At 35.9% G+C, this 20,351-nt stretch overlaps 1 protein-coding gene across 9 annotated transcripts in view; it reads right to left on the bottom strand.

The window, feature by feature from the left end:
* Positions 1-20,351, bottom strand: part of HDAC9 (histone deacetylase 9) — a 938,635-nt gene that overhangs the window by 447,828 nt on the left and 470,456 nt on the right. For 5 of the 9 annotated variants that reach the window (XM_047696021.1, XM_047696023.1, XM_047696027.1 and 2 more), the window contains exons 4-5: positions 5,826-6,067; positions 799-940 (exon numbers count right to left, since the gene is read on the bottom strand). In XM_047696021.1, the coding sequence (XP_047551977.1) occupies positions 799-940; positions 5,826-6,067 (384 nt within the window). Of the gene's footprint in view, positions 1-798; positions 950-5,825; positions 6,068-20,351 lie in introns of all 9 variants that reach the window. The other 4 variants (XM_047696020.1, XM_047696022.1, XM_047696026.1 and 1 more) reach the window with 1 other exon arrangement.

Raw genomic sequence — 20,351 nt, 5'->3', positions numbered from 1 at the left:
CGATTTCTTTAATTGCTTCTGCAGAAGGGGGAGTCCCAGAATTAAGACTAATTTTTTCCTGAGGTAAAAAAAAATGAGGAATAAAACACTGCCTTTTAAAAATCAAGAGTCTTAGGGGACCACATAAATGATTGAACACAATACAATGATCTTCCTGAATTGCTAGTTTGAAAAACTCACGTTTTGAAAAACTCTTTTGAGCATTAAACAAATAAATATCACTGACAGTTTCAGTTCTAGTCATCTGATCTTTAGTGCTACATCCTGATTTTGAACTGACCTCAGACAAGGGAATTATTTGGATCTGTCTCCCTCTTGTGGATAGTTTTTTTAAACAAATGTTCTGCCTTAAATCTTCCCTAAGTCCGGGGACTCAAAAACTAGATGGAGGCAAAGGCTTGACTTACAGAGCAATTATTACTTGAGCAGAAGGAAGGTACAGTGAGGAAATGTGGAAGTAAGTTTATTAATAAAACAATATGGCATGGCTAGATTGCTTTAATAGAAACTCATTTTTAAGGTTCAAAACAACAGAAAATCAGTATCTCTGCCAAACAATGCTCAGTGGACTTCCCCGAGACACTGCAGACCAAATGCAGAGAGATGAGATGTGAATGTCAAAAAAGTTTTAGATGGGGGTCCACAATTTACTCTTTAACTAAATGCAGACAGTTTTGACAAGTTTATTTTATTTTACTTTTGACAAGTTTAATTCCACTCCTTATCAGGCTTCACTCTGAATGACGACGAGCTAAACAGGAGGGGAGAGATGCATCTTTTACCCCTGGTGCCTCTTACTTTCTCGTCCTCTATCTTTGCCTCTGAGAGGAGGAAGCTGCTGTTCTCTGCGGTGCCTCTCTACTTCCTGTTCTTGCCTCTGCTGCTCCAGTTTCTGCTCCTTTTCTAGGAGTTCTTGTTGCTGTTTTATGGCTAGAAGTTCCTGTTGCAACTTGCGAGAAGAGAAAGACATGAGAGTGTGCAATTTCTTTAGGCTTCATTGTCATCACTGACCCAAATCAAACTGTTAGGAGCTTCTGGAATTTGTTTCTGTTTAATTTACATTTTTACTCACTTTTTTTGTAAATTATTGAAATCTAAAGACAAACAACTAATTCCACAGATGGTCTTCATGTCATCAATCAGCAAGTTTTTAGGTAGCTTCATTAGCTGTGCTGCCCCACCAAAAGTCATTCCCAAATTTGCTCTAATCTTTACTTCCCTGAGTAGCTTCTCTTTGTAATTCTGAAATATAAGAAACAGGCAAAGGCAAGAATGGCCCAGAAGTCTGTTCTATCAAGTCCCTCCCATTATAAATAAACAACTGAAATCTTTATTTCTTATCCTGAGAAATGGTATGAAAATATCAAACCAAAGGGATGGTGAGAAATGAGTTAATTTAAGGGAAATCTACCTGAAACAGAATGAATGTTAAAAATTTCAAAACCTGGGGCATCTGGGTAGCTCAGTTGTTAAGTGTCTGCCTTCGGCCCAGGTCATGATCCCCGGGTCCTGGGATCAAGTCCCCAATCAGGCTCCCTGCTCAGTGGGGAGTCCGCTTCTCCCTCTGCTGTCTCCCTGATCATTTCTCTCTCTCGAATAAATAAGTAAAATCTTCAAAGAACAAACAAACAAACAACAAAAAAAAACTTCGGGTCGCCTGGGTGGCTCAGTGGGTTAAGCCTCTGCCTTTGGCTCAGGTCATGATCTCAGGGTCCTGGGATCGAGCCCCACATCGGGCTCTCTGCTCAGCAGGGAACCTGCTTCCCCCTCTCTCTCTGCTTGTCTCTCTGCCTACTTGTGATCTCTCTTTCTGTCAAATAAATAAATAAAATCTTAAAAAAATTTTTTTAAAAACCTTCAAAACCTTATAGAGAATGTTCTCGGATTAATGTATCTATATATTCATGGTAGGCATGTCTCTCAAAACAGCAGAAGACCAGTTCATTCATCCAGCAGGCAAAAACCTTCTGATTAGATAGAGATGGGTCAAAACAAAATCATTTCCATTAAAGTACTGTCAGGTTGTCTGAATCCCTTGACTTCAGTTCCAAACAACAGGTAACATGAACATGAAGGATTTTTAAATTTTTTTTTAAGATTTTTTTTAAATTTATTTAATAGAGACACAGCGAGAGAGGGAACACAAGCAGGGGGAGTGGGAGAGGGAGAAGCAGGCTCCCCACCGAGCAGGGAGCCCGATGCAGGGCTCGGTGAGGGGCTTGATGAGGGGCTCGATCCCAGGACCCCGGGATCATGACCCAATCCAAAGGCAGATGCTTAATGACTGAGGGACCCAGGTGCTCCACAACGACAGATTCTTAATAACTGTCTTGACATGTCTGTTTTTTTCTCAGATGGAGAAAGAGATATCTGTGAATAATAATAAATGTGCTCACTGTGGAGTAACTAAAGATTGTGAGTTCTACTTAAGCTCTGATATTACTAGATATGAAATCTAGGCACCTTACTACTACTCAAAGCCCTGGTTCCTTGTACGTAAGAGAAGTTATCTCCATCACACAACATGTTCAGAATGCACATGAGATTTAGTTTGTAAGTTTGAACCATTCTAATTTTAATTATTATTACTGTTTTTAGATCTCAGTCATAATGAAGTTGGTGTAATTTGTTGTTTATATTAGATACCTAAAAATCTGAAATTTATGCCGATAAGTAAGAGAACAAAACCAAAAATCTTTTGTAATGGCATCAGTTACTCTGGAGTGAAAGGAAGCCAACCTGGCGTGCCAACCACGACGGCCTCACCTCTGCCTGAAGGATATGGTTAGAAGCATTTCCGGTTACTCTTCATATTAAAATCTTTGGCATTTTGGCTCTGATATATCAGTCCTTTATTGGATGACTTTAGATACTGCACTGTAAAAGAAAACTTTATAACTTCCCTTAAACTGTGCCTTAAATATTAATTTTATATAGCTACTGGGATTGGTGAAACTGATTTCAACAAAAGCCCCAATCAAATTGAAATTTAATCTATCTTAGGAATCTAGAAAAGTACACAATTTAATTTCCATAGCTACTATTCATTATTGAAGACTGCAGGACTGACACTGAAAAAAAAGAGAAAGAACAAAACATCAACTGCCCATTTTCAGATGTTCTGATACATGACACAGGGAGGATGATGTGGTAGTTCTGATGGCAGACAAGGTAAGACTACAAATCTTGGAACAACCATTTACTGGCTGTGTGGTCTTGGGTAAGTTTCAGTATTTCTCTCTGCCTCAGCTTACTAAGTGGAAGAATGGGATAACATCTAACTCAACAGATATTGATTACAGAAACCAAAGATTCAAAATGCTAACATAAGTAAAGCTTCATATACTGTGTTCCTCATAAACATAAAATCCAAGTGAATGTTAAAAAAAAATCAATTCAGCCCTTCCCATAAAAAATGTAAAGTAAAATAAAACAAAAAAATTTAAAAGTAAAAAGCTTCCTAAACTTAAAAGGAAATTTAAAATAGATCTTTAGTTTCTGAGAAAACAGCCTATCCCTTTGGAAAATCCTTTCAAAAACTAAATTTTCCTTTTAACTATCTCAGAGTCCTTTTTCTGTCAAGAGCCTCCTCTTTTCTGCTATTTTCCAGATGTCAGCAGACCTATTGTATTACTTTGTTTGAGCTAAATTTAATACTTAATTACCTACTTGTTACTATTAACCTGTGAGTAAAATAAAACAATACATTACTTCAAAAATTTTCATGTTAATCTTTACAACTACAAAAGATACCAAATATAAATGAAAAGAAGCATTACTATTGTCCTGTATTCAGTGTAACATGAATCAGTACCACAGCAAAATGAACTATATAGGTACTTTAAAAAAGTATGGTGAAGAATATAAATTTTATTCATTCATCATTGTCATCTTAACATGCCAAGAATGAATGGAGAAGGAAATCTAAACATCAATGCTCCTGATATTTTTTCAAGGGTCAAATAATATGCTTTAAAAATAAGTCAAGGAACACTATATCAAAAACTAATGATGTACTGTATGGTGACTAATATAACATAATAAAAAAAATGTCTATAAACTAAATGAAGGTTTCCTATTCTACAAAATACAGCCATGAGCTACTGGTTCCATATGAGACCCAAAACAAAATCCCTACTCTTAGTTTTAAGGTGTCTTATAGAATAATAAATTGTAAGGGTTCTTTTAGTAAACTTTACTAAAGAAGAAAACTATGATGTTTTATATCAGATGTCAAAGTTGTTTTTTTGGAAAAGAAGATAAAGAGGCCTTTCAGGCTAAGAAAGTTCTTAAAAAAGAAAGGATATAGGAAAGAAGATAGCATTTTTACCTTCTCAGACACTAATATTAATGTGGTAATTTTTTATAATATTAACATAGATTGGTTATCTATATTAATCTGACATAAATGTGTTTGTATTTAACACGCAAGTGAGTAATAGATCAAGTATCTAGAGCCTGTAATTTATTGCATTACTAAGTTAACATGTATTTACATCATTTTGAAGGACATAGACCTAAAAATGGGAATTTTATATAAGTATTTGCTAACTTTTATTACTGTCATAATAAATTCAAACTAAACATCTACTTAATCAGACCAAAGTAGCTTTATGTTTTAAATGTCTTTGTCAAGAATTTGAAAGACATTTCCCAAATAAAGCTAAAGCAATATTTATCTGAAAGATACAAGAAGAAACTGATACCCAGATACATCTAAAGTGACTTGACAAAAGAATAAAAAATTCATAAAAAATTCTGGGACATGGATATAGTTCTCCTAGAATATTTTAAACAATTTGGATCTCAAGCTATCAACTACTCCCAAAATTCTTTAAAAAAATTCTTATCTGCAGCTTATTAAACTTATATAAAAATATTAAAAACATTTGCATCAGTTTCTTCATATGTAATTCTCTTGAACTTTTATGTTATCACTTTAAATGTATACATTATAAGGTCTTCTTCAAGGGGAAAATTAGGATATATTTAGAATACCCTTTTGGGGAGGCAGCTGGGACAATGGTGAAACAGGTGATGGGGATTTAGGATGAGTACCTTGGGATGTAGGAAGTGCTGGGTCACTACACTGTACACCTGAAACTCATATTACCCTGACTGTTCAATAACTGGAATTTAAATAAAAGCTTAAGAAATCCACGTATAGGGACGCCTGGGTGGCTCAGTTGGTTAAGCAGCTGCCTTCGGCTCAGGTCATGATCCCAGCGTCCTGGGATTGAGTCCCACATCGGGCTCCTTGCTTGGCGGGGAGCCTGCTTCTCCCTCTGCCTCTGCCTGCCATTCTGTCTGCCTGTGCTTGCTCGCTCTCCTCTCTCTCTGACAAATAAATAAAAAATCTTTAAGAAAAAAAAAGAAATCCACGTATAAACCAAAAACAAAACAAAAAAGTCTCTCCTTTTATCATTTCTGATAAGTAGTTTATGCAGATCCTGTAAAAATATAAAATGGCTCTTCCCAGGCTCATGGTTCTTGGTGGAGAACAGACAGGGCCAATGAGCAAAATCATATTGAAGACAAACTCAACAGAGGTTGGAAAGTTGCCTTTCCCTACTAATGATGCTGTACACTAATGGACGAGAGTGAGAGAGGCCCCCCCCAAGAGCAAAGCTTGTTTTTAGTCAGCATTCCTACTACTTACCCAAGGTGCTCACCAGTAAAATCACAATTTCTTTCAGGCCATACTCCCGCATCTTAATCATGGTGAAACTCACCTCCCCACCCCCCTCCCAATGCTCCTTCTTATGCCCACGTCCTGCTGCAGGCTTCCTGGGTGAAAAGGTCAGAGGCAAGGAAACATTTGCTACCTTGATGTGTTCCTGGAGCTGCGCCTGGTGCTGCCGTGTCAAGTTCTCATGTTGTTTCTGAAACTCGGCGATCAGGAGCTGCTTCTGGATTTGCTGCTGTTGCTGGATAAGGAGTAACTCTTGCTGCAGTTGCTTCTCACGGACAACAGGATCCACCACAGGCATCATCATCCTGAGGTCGGTCCTCAGGTCTAAAGGTGAGATGGGCTCCAGGCCCACGGGAACTTCTGACTTCACATCCACTAGAGAAGCAGGAGGAAAAAGAAAGGGTGGGAGGGCATGACAGAGGATAGGAAATGAGTATGTTGATTAGGAAACAAACAAAAAATTAAAAACACTATACCCTATATGAACAGATTTTATGTCAACAAGTGAAGTCATTTTTACAACGATAATAAAAGGTCTTTAGTGTATCAGTTTTGGTAAAATGGCCCATACACTAACTTTCACCCAGCGACCCACTTTCATGAATCTTCTGAATTTCTTTTTTCAAAGAGATGAATCCTGCACCCACCACCATCCCCCCCCGGCCACCCCACAAAAAAACCAAAAACCAAGAACCTCAAAGAGATGAATCCAGTTATTTCCTGGTATCAAAGCCATTCACAAAACTTACTCTACTGGACCACTTAGTAGTAAGTTAGGCGAACCTGGGACAAAAAAATGCTACTCTACTGAAGATGAAATGCCAAGTTTAAAGAGAAATTTCTATCACAACTCGATTTCCACACTCGCAGGCACGTTAGTTTGTAATCAGAGTCAGAAGATATATTCTAAGATATATTCCTCAAGAATTAAGGAATTCCTTAAGAATTAAAGCTTTCAACAGTGTATCTGTGGGGCTGTTGGACCTGCCAAAGAACAAGTACAAATCTGCATGCTAAGATGTTGAAAATGGTGAGTGGATTAATCAACCACAAGTGTCAGGTCTTTCAACGATGATAAACTCTATTTCAGTTACCTTATTCCTAAAATGAGTAAGGCATAAAAATGGTGAGGAAGCTTAAAACAAATCAAACCACTAGAGGAACAAAGACTGATGAGATTAATTAATTTGACAAGAATAATTATAGGATATTTAAATTTTAAAAAAATAGATAACATAAAAAATTCTTACTACTTCTATCAGATCATTTGTAGGAGAGTAGAAGCACAAAAATTCATAGACAAGGTAGATAGGAAGTAACAACATGGAGTTGTTAAAAGGATTAACTGGGATAATCCACTCTAAGGACTTACAACATACAGAACATTTCTCAATAAATGCTCTGGGTTTTTTAAATTAATAAAAATGGAATTTTCCTGTGTATGAAAATAAATCAACACAGTGTGGCTAACAAAACAAAAATATTAAGAGCAAGTATGCAAATAAAATTGCATAAGATTTTCATTTAATACTAGAAAATAAAAACACTAAAACTTCTAGAGAAGTGGAAAAAGAATATAGAGGAATATAAATAATCTTTATTTTTTAAGAAGATTTTATTATTTATTTATTTGTCAGAAACAGAGAGAGAGAGAGAGAGAACGTGTGCACAAACAGGGGGAGCGGCAGGCAAAAGGAGAAGCAGACTCCCCAGTGAGCAAGAAGCCTGATGCAGGACTTGATCCCAGGACCCTGGGACCATGACCTGAGCTGAAGGCAGGCGCTTAATGACTGAGCCACCCAGGTGTCCCTAAATAAACAATTTTTAAAAATTTACCTTTACTAGTAAAGAAATGCAAATTCTAAGTCAAAGTAAAGCATCATTTTCCAAACATTAAGTATCATCTGTACGATCCACGTATATGCATATGTGTGTATAATACCCCATTGTGTGGTGTAAGCATTTGAACAAGTAGATAATTACATATCGCAAGTGGTATTACCAAATGGTTAGAGCTTCTGAAAAACAACTTGGTGATATGTAGGAAAAATCATTAAATATTCTACCATTTGATTCAGGTTTGCCAACTGTAGGAATATATCTTAAGGAGACAATAATTACGGGAAAATACAGTTCAATGTCATACCGTCCACTGAAGTATTATCATTTTAATTGAAATCCACCAACTACAAGGAACCGTCTAAGTAAAATATGTCACATCCATATGGTGGAAAAACACATACTCATTAAAAGTAATGTTTATGGGAACATGAAGAATGCTATTACAACATTAAATGAAAAAACAGTAATAAAAGTGACATATACCCTCTGATAACTCTTTAAATAAATACAACTTAAGCCAATACACATTCACATTTATGGAGAGCCTTAAATTCTAAGGGATGTAAGGTTTGGTAGGAAAGCAAAAAAGACAAAAAATTCCAGCCCTCTTGGAGCAAATCTTCTAGTGTGTTTTTAATTGTATTAGTCTCTGAATCCTTGTAGCAAAGACTGGTGACATACAGAACAGAACATAGTTATATTTGGAGTGGAAGTAGAAATAATTTCCCCTTCTTACTTTTCTGTATTTTTCCAAATTGCACTTAATGCTCTGACTACTATTCTTAAGTAACTTAGATTTGTAGATTCCAGGTTGGGAACTACAAAGTTAATTTTCCGTGTGGATTTAAGAGCTATTTTCAGTGAGTCGAAAGGCTAACAGAAATCTTGTCTGTAGAAGTTAAAGCTGCAAATACTGAATGAAACATTAATGTCCTTACTTATCACTTGAATTGCCTATGTGTACAGGGCATGTGGTATGCACCTGTGGGTGGGGTGGGAGGGGGTGCTGGTATCAATCTTGGGTTGTGAACCCTGGTCAACTTTTCAACGTTATTGATCAGAAGCTTTCATTGATGGTACTACACTTGTTACTTTAACGGAAATGGTAAAACAATTTATTAATAAACCATAGTTTGGTGGACAGTGTCTTCTAAAACACTGATATTTATGAAAGGAGAGATAGTAATTGTGACAAGTTTGGGATTAAATGAGGATGATGGCCTGTATGGTTTCTTAGTAGCAGGGTCTGTTGTAGAACTTTCAATCAAGACTCTGGAGTAACACGAGATTTTGAGCATTAATTTACAGAGTTGGTATAATTCCAGCCAAAAGCAATGACAGTTAATGATATATTTCATTTTTGCATTAAAAAGGCCAAACTACAGCCTCCAGTGTTTACATATGGAAATCCCAATAAAGAAAGGTCAGAATTTAACCCTATAAAGACAAAATGTAGAATTTCAGGAGACCCTGGGGTCTTTTCGTGTTGTCATTCTTCTTATCCATAAAAAGTGAACATCAAATCCCTAAGAAGCCTCTCCCACAAAACAAGGTAAGGGGGAAGAAAAGTCCCAGAACTCTCCAAAACAGCTATTGTAAACCTCAAAGGGTAATTTGACTTCTTAACCTGCTATCCCAACAGAAATGATTGTGTCTGCTTGCCTTTGTTCAGAAACTAATCACTAAATTGTGAAAAATCACCCTCGACTTACAAAAACTGCTCTTGATTATAAATAATTGCCCAAGACTGAGAGAAAGCGGCAAGCAAGATCCCAGTCTTTCATCCAATTTATTCAGCAGCAATCCACATTCCATTTGTCTAGACTAAATATAGCAGCGTTTATACAAGAAATCAATAGTGCTTGCAGAGAGGAGAGCAAAGGCATGAATATTTCATCAAACTCAGAGAGAAATGGCAATCAGCAAACCGTATAGGTCATCTTTGGCCTGCTGGATTAGTTCTTTTATTTGGACAATAGCTCATCTCTGGCTAATCATAATCATATCATAACCATTCTTTCTATTTTTAACATTAATTGCATTGTGGGTGACAAAGACTCATCGTATTCCAAAAGAAATGATGGATTTTTCTTACAGCGTCTGTGACAGGCTAATAAGCCTCCCCAGGACTAATAATAGTAACACAAGACCAGGGCTGAGTTTCAACAAGTTACAGTCACTTTCATATCATGAAATGTGAAAGAAAGGGCATTGTCTACAGCTGCTGTATTATCATAATTAGAAATAATCAACTTAAAAGAAAAAACTAACAACCACTTTTAACAGTGAGGAAATGGAATCATCTCTATTCATAACATTTCTTGTCTCGGAACATCCAAATTTCTTATAAATTACTTTAAACAGGTGCCAGTGATACATAAGTTAGAAAGAAGTTGATGCAACAAACTGTAGATATTAGCAGCACTAGCTAAAAACAAATCATGTTTTCTTAACAGATCTCAATTACTTTAGCTCGAGACCTCATAACTTTATTTCGACTCACTATGTTTGTCTGAGATTCCAACTACATGCCAACACATATATATGTTATATTTATATTATTATTCTAATACCAAATGCCCAGTTATAACATTTCAAAATATATATTAACTAGTCTTAATTATCACTTTACAAAGCCTTGTTCATTCTTTCTCCAGTGTCTTTCTTAATTGTTTCTTTGAAAGTTATTTATTCTTCTGTTTAGCCTTAATCAAGTTAGGCAATTTTGTTTTAGAAATAGTTTTTAATGAACATGGAAACAAAAATCTCCCACATCAAAATAAAAATCTCAAACCATATAATCGCATCTATTTAAGCAATACCCACTTTATAGTAACTTAATTTCTTCAACAAATTTTTAAAAATATTTTTTAAAGTGTTAATTCAGAGTTTGAAGGATAACCTAGCCACCATAGAGTATTTAGGTTTTCACTTTAGATACTGTTATTTATAGCACGGGTAAGTAGGGAGAATTTTCATATGTTCAAGACCAGAAATCTTTGGTTGCTCTTTGTCAGCTGACTTACAAACAAGAATCCATTGTTTTTAAGACTGTTTTAGGTGAACAGTTTGCAAACCCGATGGATGGAAAAAATTCAAAGAATGCACATTTTTGACCATTTACAACTATCACAACTATGGCTGAAGACTTCACCCTGCCCCACTGAAATGAGATCTCAAAGTAGTAGCGTGCAAACTATAGGTTTTCGCAAACCATTGGCACAGGCGCAATCTCACCACCATTTGTAGGTGCCAACTCAGCTAAAAGTTGTAACTTGAAAAAATGCAATAAAAACTAGCACCATGTTTATCTCAGTTCATATTCATAACTACAGCAGCTACAACTCGGGGTAGAGCGTCACCATTGCTGTCCAGAGCCAATTTACATGGAAATTAAGTTCTTTATACCAAGGAAATTGTTCTCCACAACCATTGGCAAGTGGACATATCAACTACAAGTGCTAGAATTGGGGAGAAACAAATGTTCTGATCATCTGATCAGCTAACATAAACCGTTCTCATTGCGAACCTTCTTGAACAAAAACTGAAGATGACGTCTGGGGGAAGGGTAGATGACAATCCATAAGTAACACATTACAGTCTTTGTCCTAACTATGGCGCTGTCAATCCCACGCTGAGCAATCCTAAAGAGTTGGCTCTGCAATGGGGGATAGATTCTAGCTTCACTGCCACTTGTCATGGTTATTTTGATCACTGAAGAGTTTTTTTCAGGTAGAATCCACAGATTTTGGGAAATACATGAAGAACTCAAGTCTTTTTTCTTCCCTCAACTCCATAAATTTGATTTAACCCCATTCAAATCCCTTCAATATTCCCTTTTTCTGAAATCCTGCTAGCACCTCCCACCCCCTTCTAAGAATGTTTTGGAACTACACATACACAACTTCATAATTTTATTTACACTTTTGTTCCTTATATCCTATTGGTTATATCAGAGCACAAAACTATCTGATGCTTGTTTGTATCTTGTTTATCTAGTACTTTGTCTTAATAACCATATTACAGCACAAATTCTTAAGTACTATACTATCTTAAGAAAGTATCAGAGACTGCTTAGGGCTGTACGTATCTAAAACAACATTGTAGTCATTGCTTTTATGTATCATCAGGTTGACATCATTTTTCATTAACCCCTTTATTCAGCAAGTATTGGTAAAGCCCTATGAAATAAAAAAAAGTTTTTTAGTCAGCAACAGAAGTAAGGAAAGCCTTCAGAGAATTCATATTTTGCTGCAGAAGATCAACCCATAAACTTATGTAGAAAACATGACACATGAAAGGCAATGATATTGTGTTCCAGAATCCCACCTGGGTCCTCTTCTATTTTCTCACCAGGACTGTCCATGGTCAGAAGAATCATATGGGAATGAAATTAGAAACGCATGTGCACATATGCACACACATACACATTCCCAGTTAAAATCCTAAAGCAATTACTTATTAGGTCTTTATGATTGCTTGAATTTCAGATAAATACTATTTGACTGTTTAAATTATTGATAACTGAATGAGTTTCCAACAATAGTAAGTATTTGAAAAAAAAAATGACTTCAAATATTTTTCTATTTAATGTGCCTTTCCCATGTCCCAGATCCCAATGTACCCTTAAAACTCAGAGTACTGACAGGTGACAACCACCAAAATGGGGTGGGAACCCGAGTAAAATAATATTAACCCACCCATGCGGTTTGTCTTCGCAGGGTTCACCAAGAACAAGCCAGAGTGCAGAATTATCTAAACAATAAGGCTTAATTTATAAATGATCACCCCGTGTTACATTATCAGACATTTCGGCCAGCATTTGGTAAGCTCAGAAATTTTTCATCTCAAATTGGAACAATGAAGAATTAAATTACTACATGTAAATAGAAAAGAACAAATCCTCCTGAAGTTACTTAATCAAAATTCTTTAATATTTCATCTAAAATAGCCAATAATTGATTTAGACTTTTTAAAAAGATCTTATTTATTTATTTTTGAGAGACAGAGAGGGAGGCAGAGGCAGAGGGAGAAGCAGGCTCCCCATGTGGGACTTGATCCCAGAACTCTGGGATCATGACCTGAACAGAAGGTAGACGCTTACCCCACTGAGCCACCCAAGTGCCCAACCAATAACTGATTTAAAAAAAAAATACAGGACACCATTTATTGAAGGTTTTTCATTGAAATGTGTAGTGTCCTTTCTGTCTTGGAAAGCACATTTTCTCTGAATAAGTAAATTAGTAAATTTGAGTGTGCCTAACATCAAACACAGGAAAGGAGAAAACAAGTAATACATTCTCAGCCTGGTGACAAATCTGCCCAAATGTCCCTTTAGTAATACAAATATTCTTAGCTTCCACTGTCTTTACTTATGACAGCATCATCATGAAGTAAAAAAAGAATTAGAAAATTATCGAACATGAAAAGAATAATTTTTATAACAAGAATTATTTAAACTGATTAGTCCGGAAATATAATTCTCCCTCCAAATGATTCTGTTCAAGTTATACATGTCTTTAGTTTCTTCAAGTGCATGGGATACATGGCATCAATGAAAAGAAAATAAATGCAAGAAGCAATCTGGGCTTTGATTTACTATTCTCTTATTTCCCAGGGGTCTGAACAGGAAACAAAAATAACCACAAATGACTAAAATTTCAGTAGGCCTTGAAATATCAACATTTAAGTTAAAGAAAGCTAACTTTTTAATCAAAGCCTTACTATTTTGATTTACTTAATTCAAATTCCCTCTCTGCAAATATGCTTTTGAATTAAGCAGTCATAACAAACCATAACACAAACATGAATTGCCAACTCATTTGTAATACCCACTTAGTTCTAAACCATTGCAGTGTTTGCTAGCTCCTCACTATTTGAGAACCAAGTAAAAGCTTCATTGAGCTTCTTGCAGTATGGAAACAAGATCAAGCCCATTTCTGTGACTTCCAGGTAATATGAGCTAAGCACCTAATCCATATTACTTCGTAATTTGAGATAAAAATTTAACCTGACATAACAGTACCTGTAAATGAACCCTTCAGTAGATGGGAAATCTTAGTGTTTTAAAATAGAAAATATAAGTATTAATCCAGAAAGTTATTTATTTAGCCACATAGAACACTCGTCACCTGGGATGAGCAAACTGACTTCAACAAGAGTTACAATAAAGGGGGGACAGACTGTTTCCTTCACCATGGATTTTTCCTACAACTTACATGTTCTTCTAGGTCACAGATAATAATTCACTTGTTACTTTGCAAAGGGCTAACAATACTTCCTTCTTATTATGAAAATCTAATAGTTGAAGCAGCAGATTCCTTCTAACTCCATGTCATCTGACATGTAAGATAAATTCAATACCTAAGTTTCAGTTTAATGACTACCGATTGACTAAATACCTCTCTCAGCAGATACCCCTCTCTAACAACACTCTTCAGGTCCCAATTACATTTGTGTATTCAGCAAATACAATTTTTTCAGAGAATATATCCCCACCCTTCTATCAGGAACCCTTGTTTGTGGAAGTATGCAACTGTGTTCTTTCATGATAGAGAAAAAGAGCTTTGATTGGTTCTTGTATCCTGCCAGGAAAATTACCTTTAACCAGTGGGGGGGGGGGATTCAATCTTTTCTGAGAGTTTCAATGCTTAATATATTCAAGACAACAACGTGTATTAAAAGTGCAGGAAAGCGGGAGGGGAAAAAGAGCAGAAATGCCAGGTATGGTGCTTCCCTTCTTTTCCTCTTGGCTCCAAACCATCTTTTCCTTTCTACCCTCTAATCTTCAATCCTGCAAAATGAGAACAGGATTTCAACCAATTCACTCTTTTCTTTCTTTCTTTTTTTCCCCTTCTCTAGGTCTGGGTTGTTTGCTAAGTTCTGAGGAAATCTTTATTACAAAACGAAAATTCTTAAAGTCCCACTAAACCCTTCTAATATAGGATTGCACTGGCTTTTAAGAACATTTCTTTAAACAGCTGGACACTTTCTTCAAATGAAATTTTATGAATAGCCCCAACATATAAAACCAGCACAAGCAAAACTGTTCAGGAGGAACCAATGTCTCTCACCCACTAGCTTCCGCTCTGGCTCCTTCCCCTGGGAATCCAGGCTCCATGGAATTCAGTTTGAAAATCACTGTTCTAACGGCATTATTTCTTTATTTGCTGAATTCAAATCAGAGGCAAATTATATTACTGCTCTTTCAAAGAACATGAATTACTGTTTTATGGAATTATGGGAATTTGGAATTTTTGAATTGGAAATAATAAAGTTTCACTTTGTACACACAATTTGGGGGGAAAAGTAAATGTTAAAAAATAAAAAATTCATCTAACATTGCATAATTTCAAATCTAGCCAGACAAATGCATTGGCACCTGTGTTTATGTTTTTGCCACATGGTGACACCACTTTTGCTCATAAGTAGAAATACCCACTATCCTTTGTCAGGAAGCAGTTTGAATATGTGAGTTTTAAAATAATTATGCAAGCCTGGAATTATGCAAAGTTTTCAGGGCTTGAGCATTCTAATAAAATGTGACTTCCCTATGCCGGATTCCAAATTTGGCTTTCTAAACTTGGTTAAGAACAAAGATACCATAATGTTAGTCAGTCTGGAGAGTTGCTTTCTTTTAATTTAAATTATGAAGCCAACACCAATACCAGGGCTTATGATGTGCCAAACACTGTTCTGAATGTTTTATAAAATAAATGTTAATTCATTTATTCTTTTGTACAACACTATAGGAGTTTGGACTCTCCGGGTACACGGGATAGACACGATTATGCTCCTTACTCACAGATGAGGGAAATGGAGGCCACACAGGTTCTCGGCCAGAGTCATACAGCTACTACGTGGTACAAAAAGAATGAGAATAGACACCATTCGTTCCAGAGTCCACGATCTTAGCCACTGCACTCTCACTTGTGAGTTCTACAAAACAGGTATCCAATTTAATCTCTGTGCAATTCTGGTTGGCATATACCTTGGTATAAACGAGACTGAAAAGTTTTTTGTCAAAACAATATCAAATATATATTTTTTTATTTTTAGAGGTAAAGAGAACAATCTACTTGTAATTTCCAATACATACAACATAGAGATTTGTAGTAGAACACATTTCTGCGTATTTTGACACATTTGTGTTTATTCAGGTGAGTTCAAAGCATCTTTCTTAACACCTGTGTTTTGATGCTTTTTTAAGAAACAATTCTGTATTTAGGAAGTGCAAATTTGGTATTTCATCCTTTAGCCATAGAAATTTCTGTTGAGTCTAGACAATTTTTTTTTTTTAAATCCATCTAACTTTCCAATCTGAATCCACTCACTCACAGGTAAAGAGTGCCTAATAATGAAGTTATCCTTAGTACTTGATTAACTAAATCCCCTTGGATTGTATCAGAGGTGGAGATACGGACTCATAATTAACTGTAAATAGTGTTAATGAGATTTAAATGTGTCCATAAATTTTTAGATTACTTTTTTAATTGAAGAAAGTACGTAGTAACAAAAAGGAAGAGGCAGCTGTTTTTTGACAGTGTGAGAAAAGATTTGACAGGATAGACTGTGGTGGTTTTTTTTCAGATTTCAGAGCTTTTTTGGTATATGATTCCCTGTGCCTTATGAGGGATGATCTGCTGCCATTAAGGCACAACTTAGAAGATAAGTGAAGGGTCCACTTCAAAGAAAGGCATGAAGTTGTCAAAAAATCTGATTAAAACATATATATGTATGTATGTATATATATATATATATATGTAAAAATAAGTAGAAATCAGTATATCTGTTTCTGTGCATTAATTAAAAACCCTCATAATCTGGCATAAGAAAGTGTAATAATTTTTCTCTGTTGGTTTCTATTTAATTAGATGTCATTAAAATTTCTATTTCTGGTAGAACTCATAGTATGTGTTTATAGGAATGGCCTGTATTCAGAGAACTGTCAGCATTACAAAATGCTTCTCAATATTTTAAGCACAGCTTTGAGATGATCAGTTTACAACTTGAAGTGGTACACTTTGTACAAAGTATAAGAAATAAGCTATTTAAGGTATTAAAAATAAAGAGGATTTCATAGAGCAGGGGTCAGCAAACTATGGCTCATGGGCCAAACCCAGCCAGTCCCCTGCTTTTTTTTTTTTTTTTTTTTTTACCACCTATGACCCAAGAATGACTTTCACATTCTTGAATGGTTTAGAAAGAAAGAAAGAAACAAAGAAAGAAAGAAAGAAAGACAAGACAAGACATGTGAAGATCATTTGCAATTCAAACTCCAGTGTTCATAAATAAAGTTTTATTGGAACACAGGCACTCTTACTCATTTGCACACTGGCTATGGCTGCTTTCGCACTACAAAGTCAGGGGTGAGTGCCACAGAGGCAGTATGGCCTGCAAAACCTAAAATATTTACTACCTGCCCCTGACAGAAAAACACAATCCCTTCAGTTGCAGAGAATCTATAGCCAATGTTTTATTGTCACACAGTGATATTTCCCTGTGATAACCAAATTTCGAAGCCATCTCTCTATCCTCTACCCTACGTAAATAGGAAGCAGAATAGGTTGACAAGGAAAACACCATGTAAAAGAAGTTCCAACATATTTCTTTGGATTGATATATTAGTTTCAGGCATTGTTGCTTGTTCTTCACATTAAGCAGCTAACTGGAAAACAAAAATATAAATAAGCATGATGGCATTTTTAAGTGAGCACTAGGTACTGAGCACTAGTTACAATTTCTGCATAAATTCTTTTCATGTCACACAGAAGCTTTTTTACTATCCCCAGTTTACAGGTGAGGATAAGGAACACCAGACAGGTTTAAGTTAATTTTTGTAAGGTCATGTAGACAACATCTTTTTTTCAAGGTGCTGTTTTATTTTGCTTACTTAAATTCATGGTAAATTTTAATTTAGAATGATGTTAAATGAAAGCCACTTTAACGTATGCCACTAAACAATTCAGGTAGGTTTTCCTTCTAATTTATCTCCTTTCCATGAAGCAGAGTTAACATGCCCTGCATGAAGCTAGATCTAGAACAAGTATTTGCTCAATTGAAATTTCTTTTAATAAGATAAAGAACATAGACTGCTCCCATCTGCACAGCAGTTGCTATATAACTATATTATATATATATACACATATATATAACTATATTATACACACACACACACACACACACACATATATATATATATATATATATACACACACACATATATATATATTCAAAAGACCAGGATATTTTATAGAAATCAACATTTGAATGAGTTCAGGAAAGGAATGTTTAGAAATTACAGGATACTGTGCTTATTTGACTTTAAAATTTTTCTTAATAATGTGTGGGTTGATTTAGCTTATACTGAATATTTAAAAACCTTGAGGTTTTAAAGAAACATCACATGTACCTCAAGCTACAATAATACTACTACAAGGTTGGCTATTTTGCCCTAGTGATAGATCTGTAGCCAAACCACTAAAGAAATTCGGTGCCTCAAACAAAATAGCCCTAGTAGTTAGCATTGTAAGGGGGGAAAAAAAAACTTAGGGAAAAAAACAGTTACCCAAATGTTCTTCCAGATATTAATATAATTTAAATTAATGTAACCCAAGATCATAGGAAATACATTGCTAATCATAGAGCTTAGCAAGGCCATTCTGAATCTGATGGTTTCAATTTTATTTTCCACAGAATTCATAACATAATGCAGATCAGACTGGGAGAGGAGACTCAGCAGCTTGAGAACTCATTTGTTAAACAAAAATTTAAGTCCTAGTTTTTTTAAAAAAATGCTTTAAATCAATGGTTTGGAATCTGTAATCATTGAAAGAAATTTTAAAAAGTAAATATTGCCTTGGTGAAACCAAAGATAGAGAACAAAAACTAGATGCAATTTGTATTTAACCTAAAAGAAATGCACTTGTATAGGGGTTACTCAGGTTTTCTTTCCCTGCCCAGGTGGCGGGGAGAAGGAAGGAGCTAGAACCCCGTGTGATTCCTGAGGTCAGTAAGGAAGTGAGTTCAACCTTCTGCGTTAGTCACGTGTCTATTTGATTTATGTAGGCTGTTCAATTGGGTTTCTTCATTTCAAGGTAAAGTTGGCAGGAGGCAAGATTTAGTCAAAGCCAAGGTTCAGAAATTTCTGGGCATGTCTGGAGAGCAGGTGGGACCGGCACAGCAGATGTCCATTTGCATAAAAGACTCAGGCACCTCCTAAGAAGAACTCATCTTCAGAAAAGAGGAAGCCAGGCCTGACACACTTGACCTGATAACCAAGCGTCAGGGTCTGGGGGATTCTGACTGTGCATACACAGTTCCCTCCCGTCTATGTGCACCCTCACCTCCTCGTCCCAGGGTATAAACCTCATTTCCACCTTTTATGCTGTTTTGTAAATGCTTTCCCCAAACTCATTGTTAAGATCATATTGTTAAAAACATGTCTGTGGGGGTGCCTGGGTGGCTCAGTGGTTAAGCCTCTGCCTTCGGCTCAGGTCATGATCTCAGGGTCCTGGGATCGAGCCCCACATCAGGCTCTTTGCTCCACAGGGAGCCTGCTTCCTCCTCTCTCTCTCTCTGCCTGCCCCTCTGCCTACTTGTGATCTCTCTCTCTCTCTGTCAAATAAATAAATAAAATCTTTAAAAAAAAAAAAACAAACCAAAAACCATGTCTGTGTTTTACCTGACTCAGTCACGGGGCCCCATTGTTTTAGAGAACAAATAAATGTATAAATTAATATATCAGTCTTCTTTCTGTCACTGGCTCATGACCAGTATCTTGCCAAATGATTGAAGCAGAATATGGCAGAAAGAGAACTGAGTCTGCAGTTCTAATCTTGCTCACCTTATTTCTGTGAGACTTTGGTTCCTCTCGTAGAAAACAAAGCAAAGAGGCTGAAGTGATGATTCTCAAGCCTCTTTCTAGGGCCAGGGCTATTCTCTCCCCACCCCAAAATTATATAGAATATAAATTAGTTTCTATCAGAAAGTCTACCTCATGAGGGAGGCAATTACTGTTGGCCTTCACTGACCTCCTTGGGTAAATCAATAACCAGTAGAGCAGATTCTGACCAGAGAAAAGAAGGGGTCTTAGGAGAAAAGAGAAGAACTCCTACCAAACAGGAGAAAATGAAAGAAAATGGAAAACAGAAAGTCCTTTAGAAAAGATTTATCTAATTTAAAATTATCCTAGGGCAGGCTTTGCCTGAGATACAAAACTCAATTATGGTCAAAACTGTTTTATTCCTTGATTATGCTGTTTGGAAACTTTTCCTCAAACCCTCCATTGTAAATAGCAAAACATTAACTTTCCATTTTCTGTTTCAATGAAAATGTCTTTTTCTACAAGAGTTGTTTCTTAGTGGGGTGTAAGGAACAAAAATACCTATATTTTGTAATTCATTGCTTATAAAAATAAGAATAAACACTTTCCTCACAAGTGATACTACAGAGCAAGACAATATCCAATTTGAGAAAAATCAGGTATATTATTCTGATTTCTATGAAATGTGATGGATATCGAAGGCATGCTCATTGCTTAATAAAGTCACAGAATATTGCCAGTAATTAGGAATTAAAATTAAAAAAAAAGACAACTAAAGTTGAAAAATAAAACTGAAAAAAATTATCCACAATTTAAATATCTTAGAATCTCCTTTTCTGGTTAATGTAAAAAGATAACATTACTTACAAAGTCTCACAGAGGTAACATTAAAGCCTCATCACCAGTTTATTTTTATTATTTCAGGGCATTTAGAGATGAACCAAACGTTTCTTTTTTAGCTAAAATATCCCACCCCTCCCTCTCCCCAGCAAA

This window comes from Lutra lutra, chromosome 11 (genome assembly GCF_902655055.1).
Source record: "Lutra lutra chromosome 11, mLutLut1.2, whole genome shotgun sequence".
Lineage (NCBI taxonomy): Eukaryota > Metazoa > Chordata > Mammalia > Carnivora > Mustelidae > Lutra > Lutra lutra.
The sequence above is the reverse complement of the archived record's forward strand: the minus strand, read 5'-3'. Positions and strand labels throughout refer to the sequence as shown.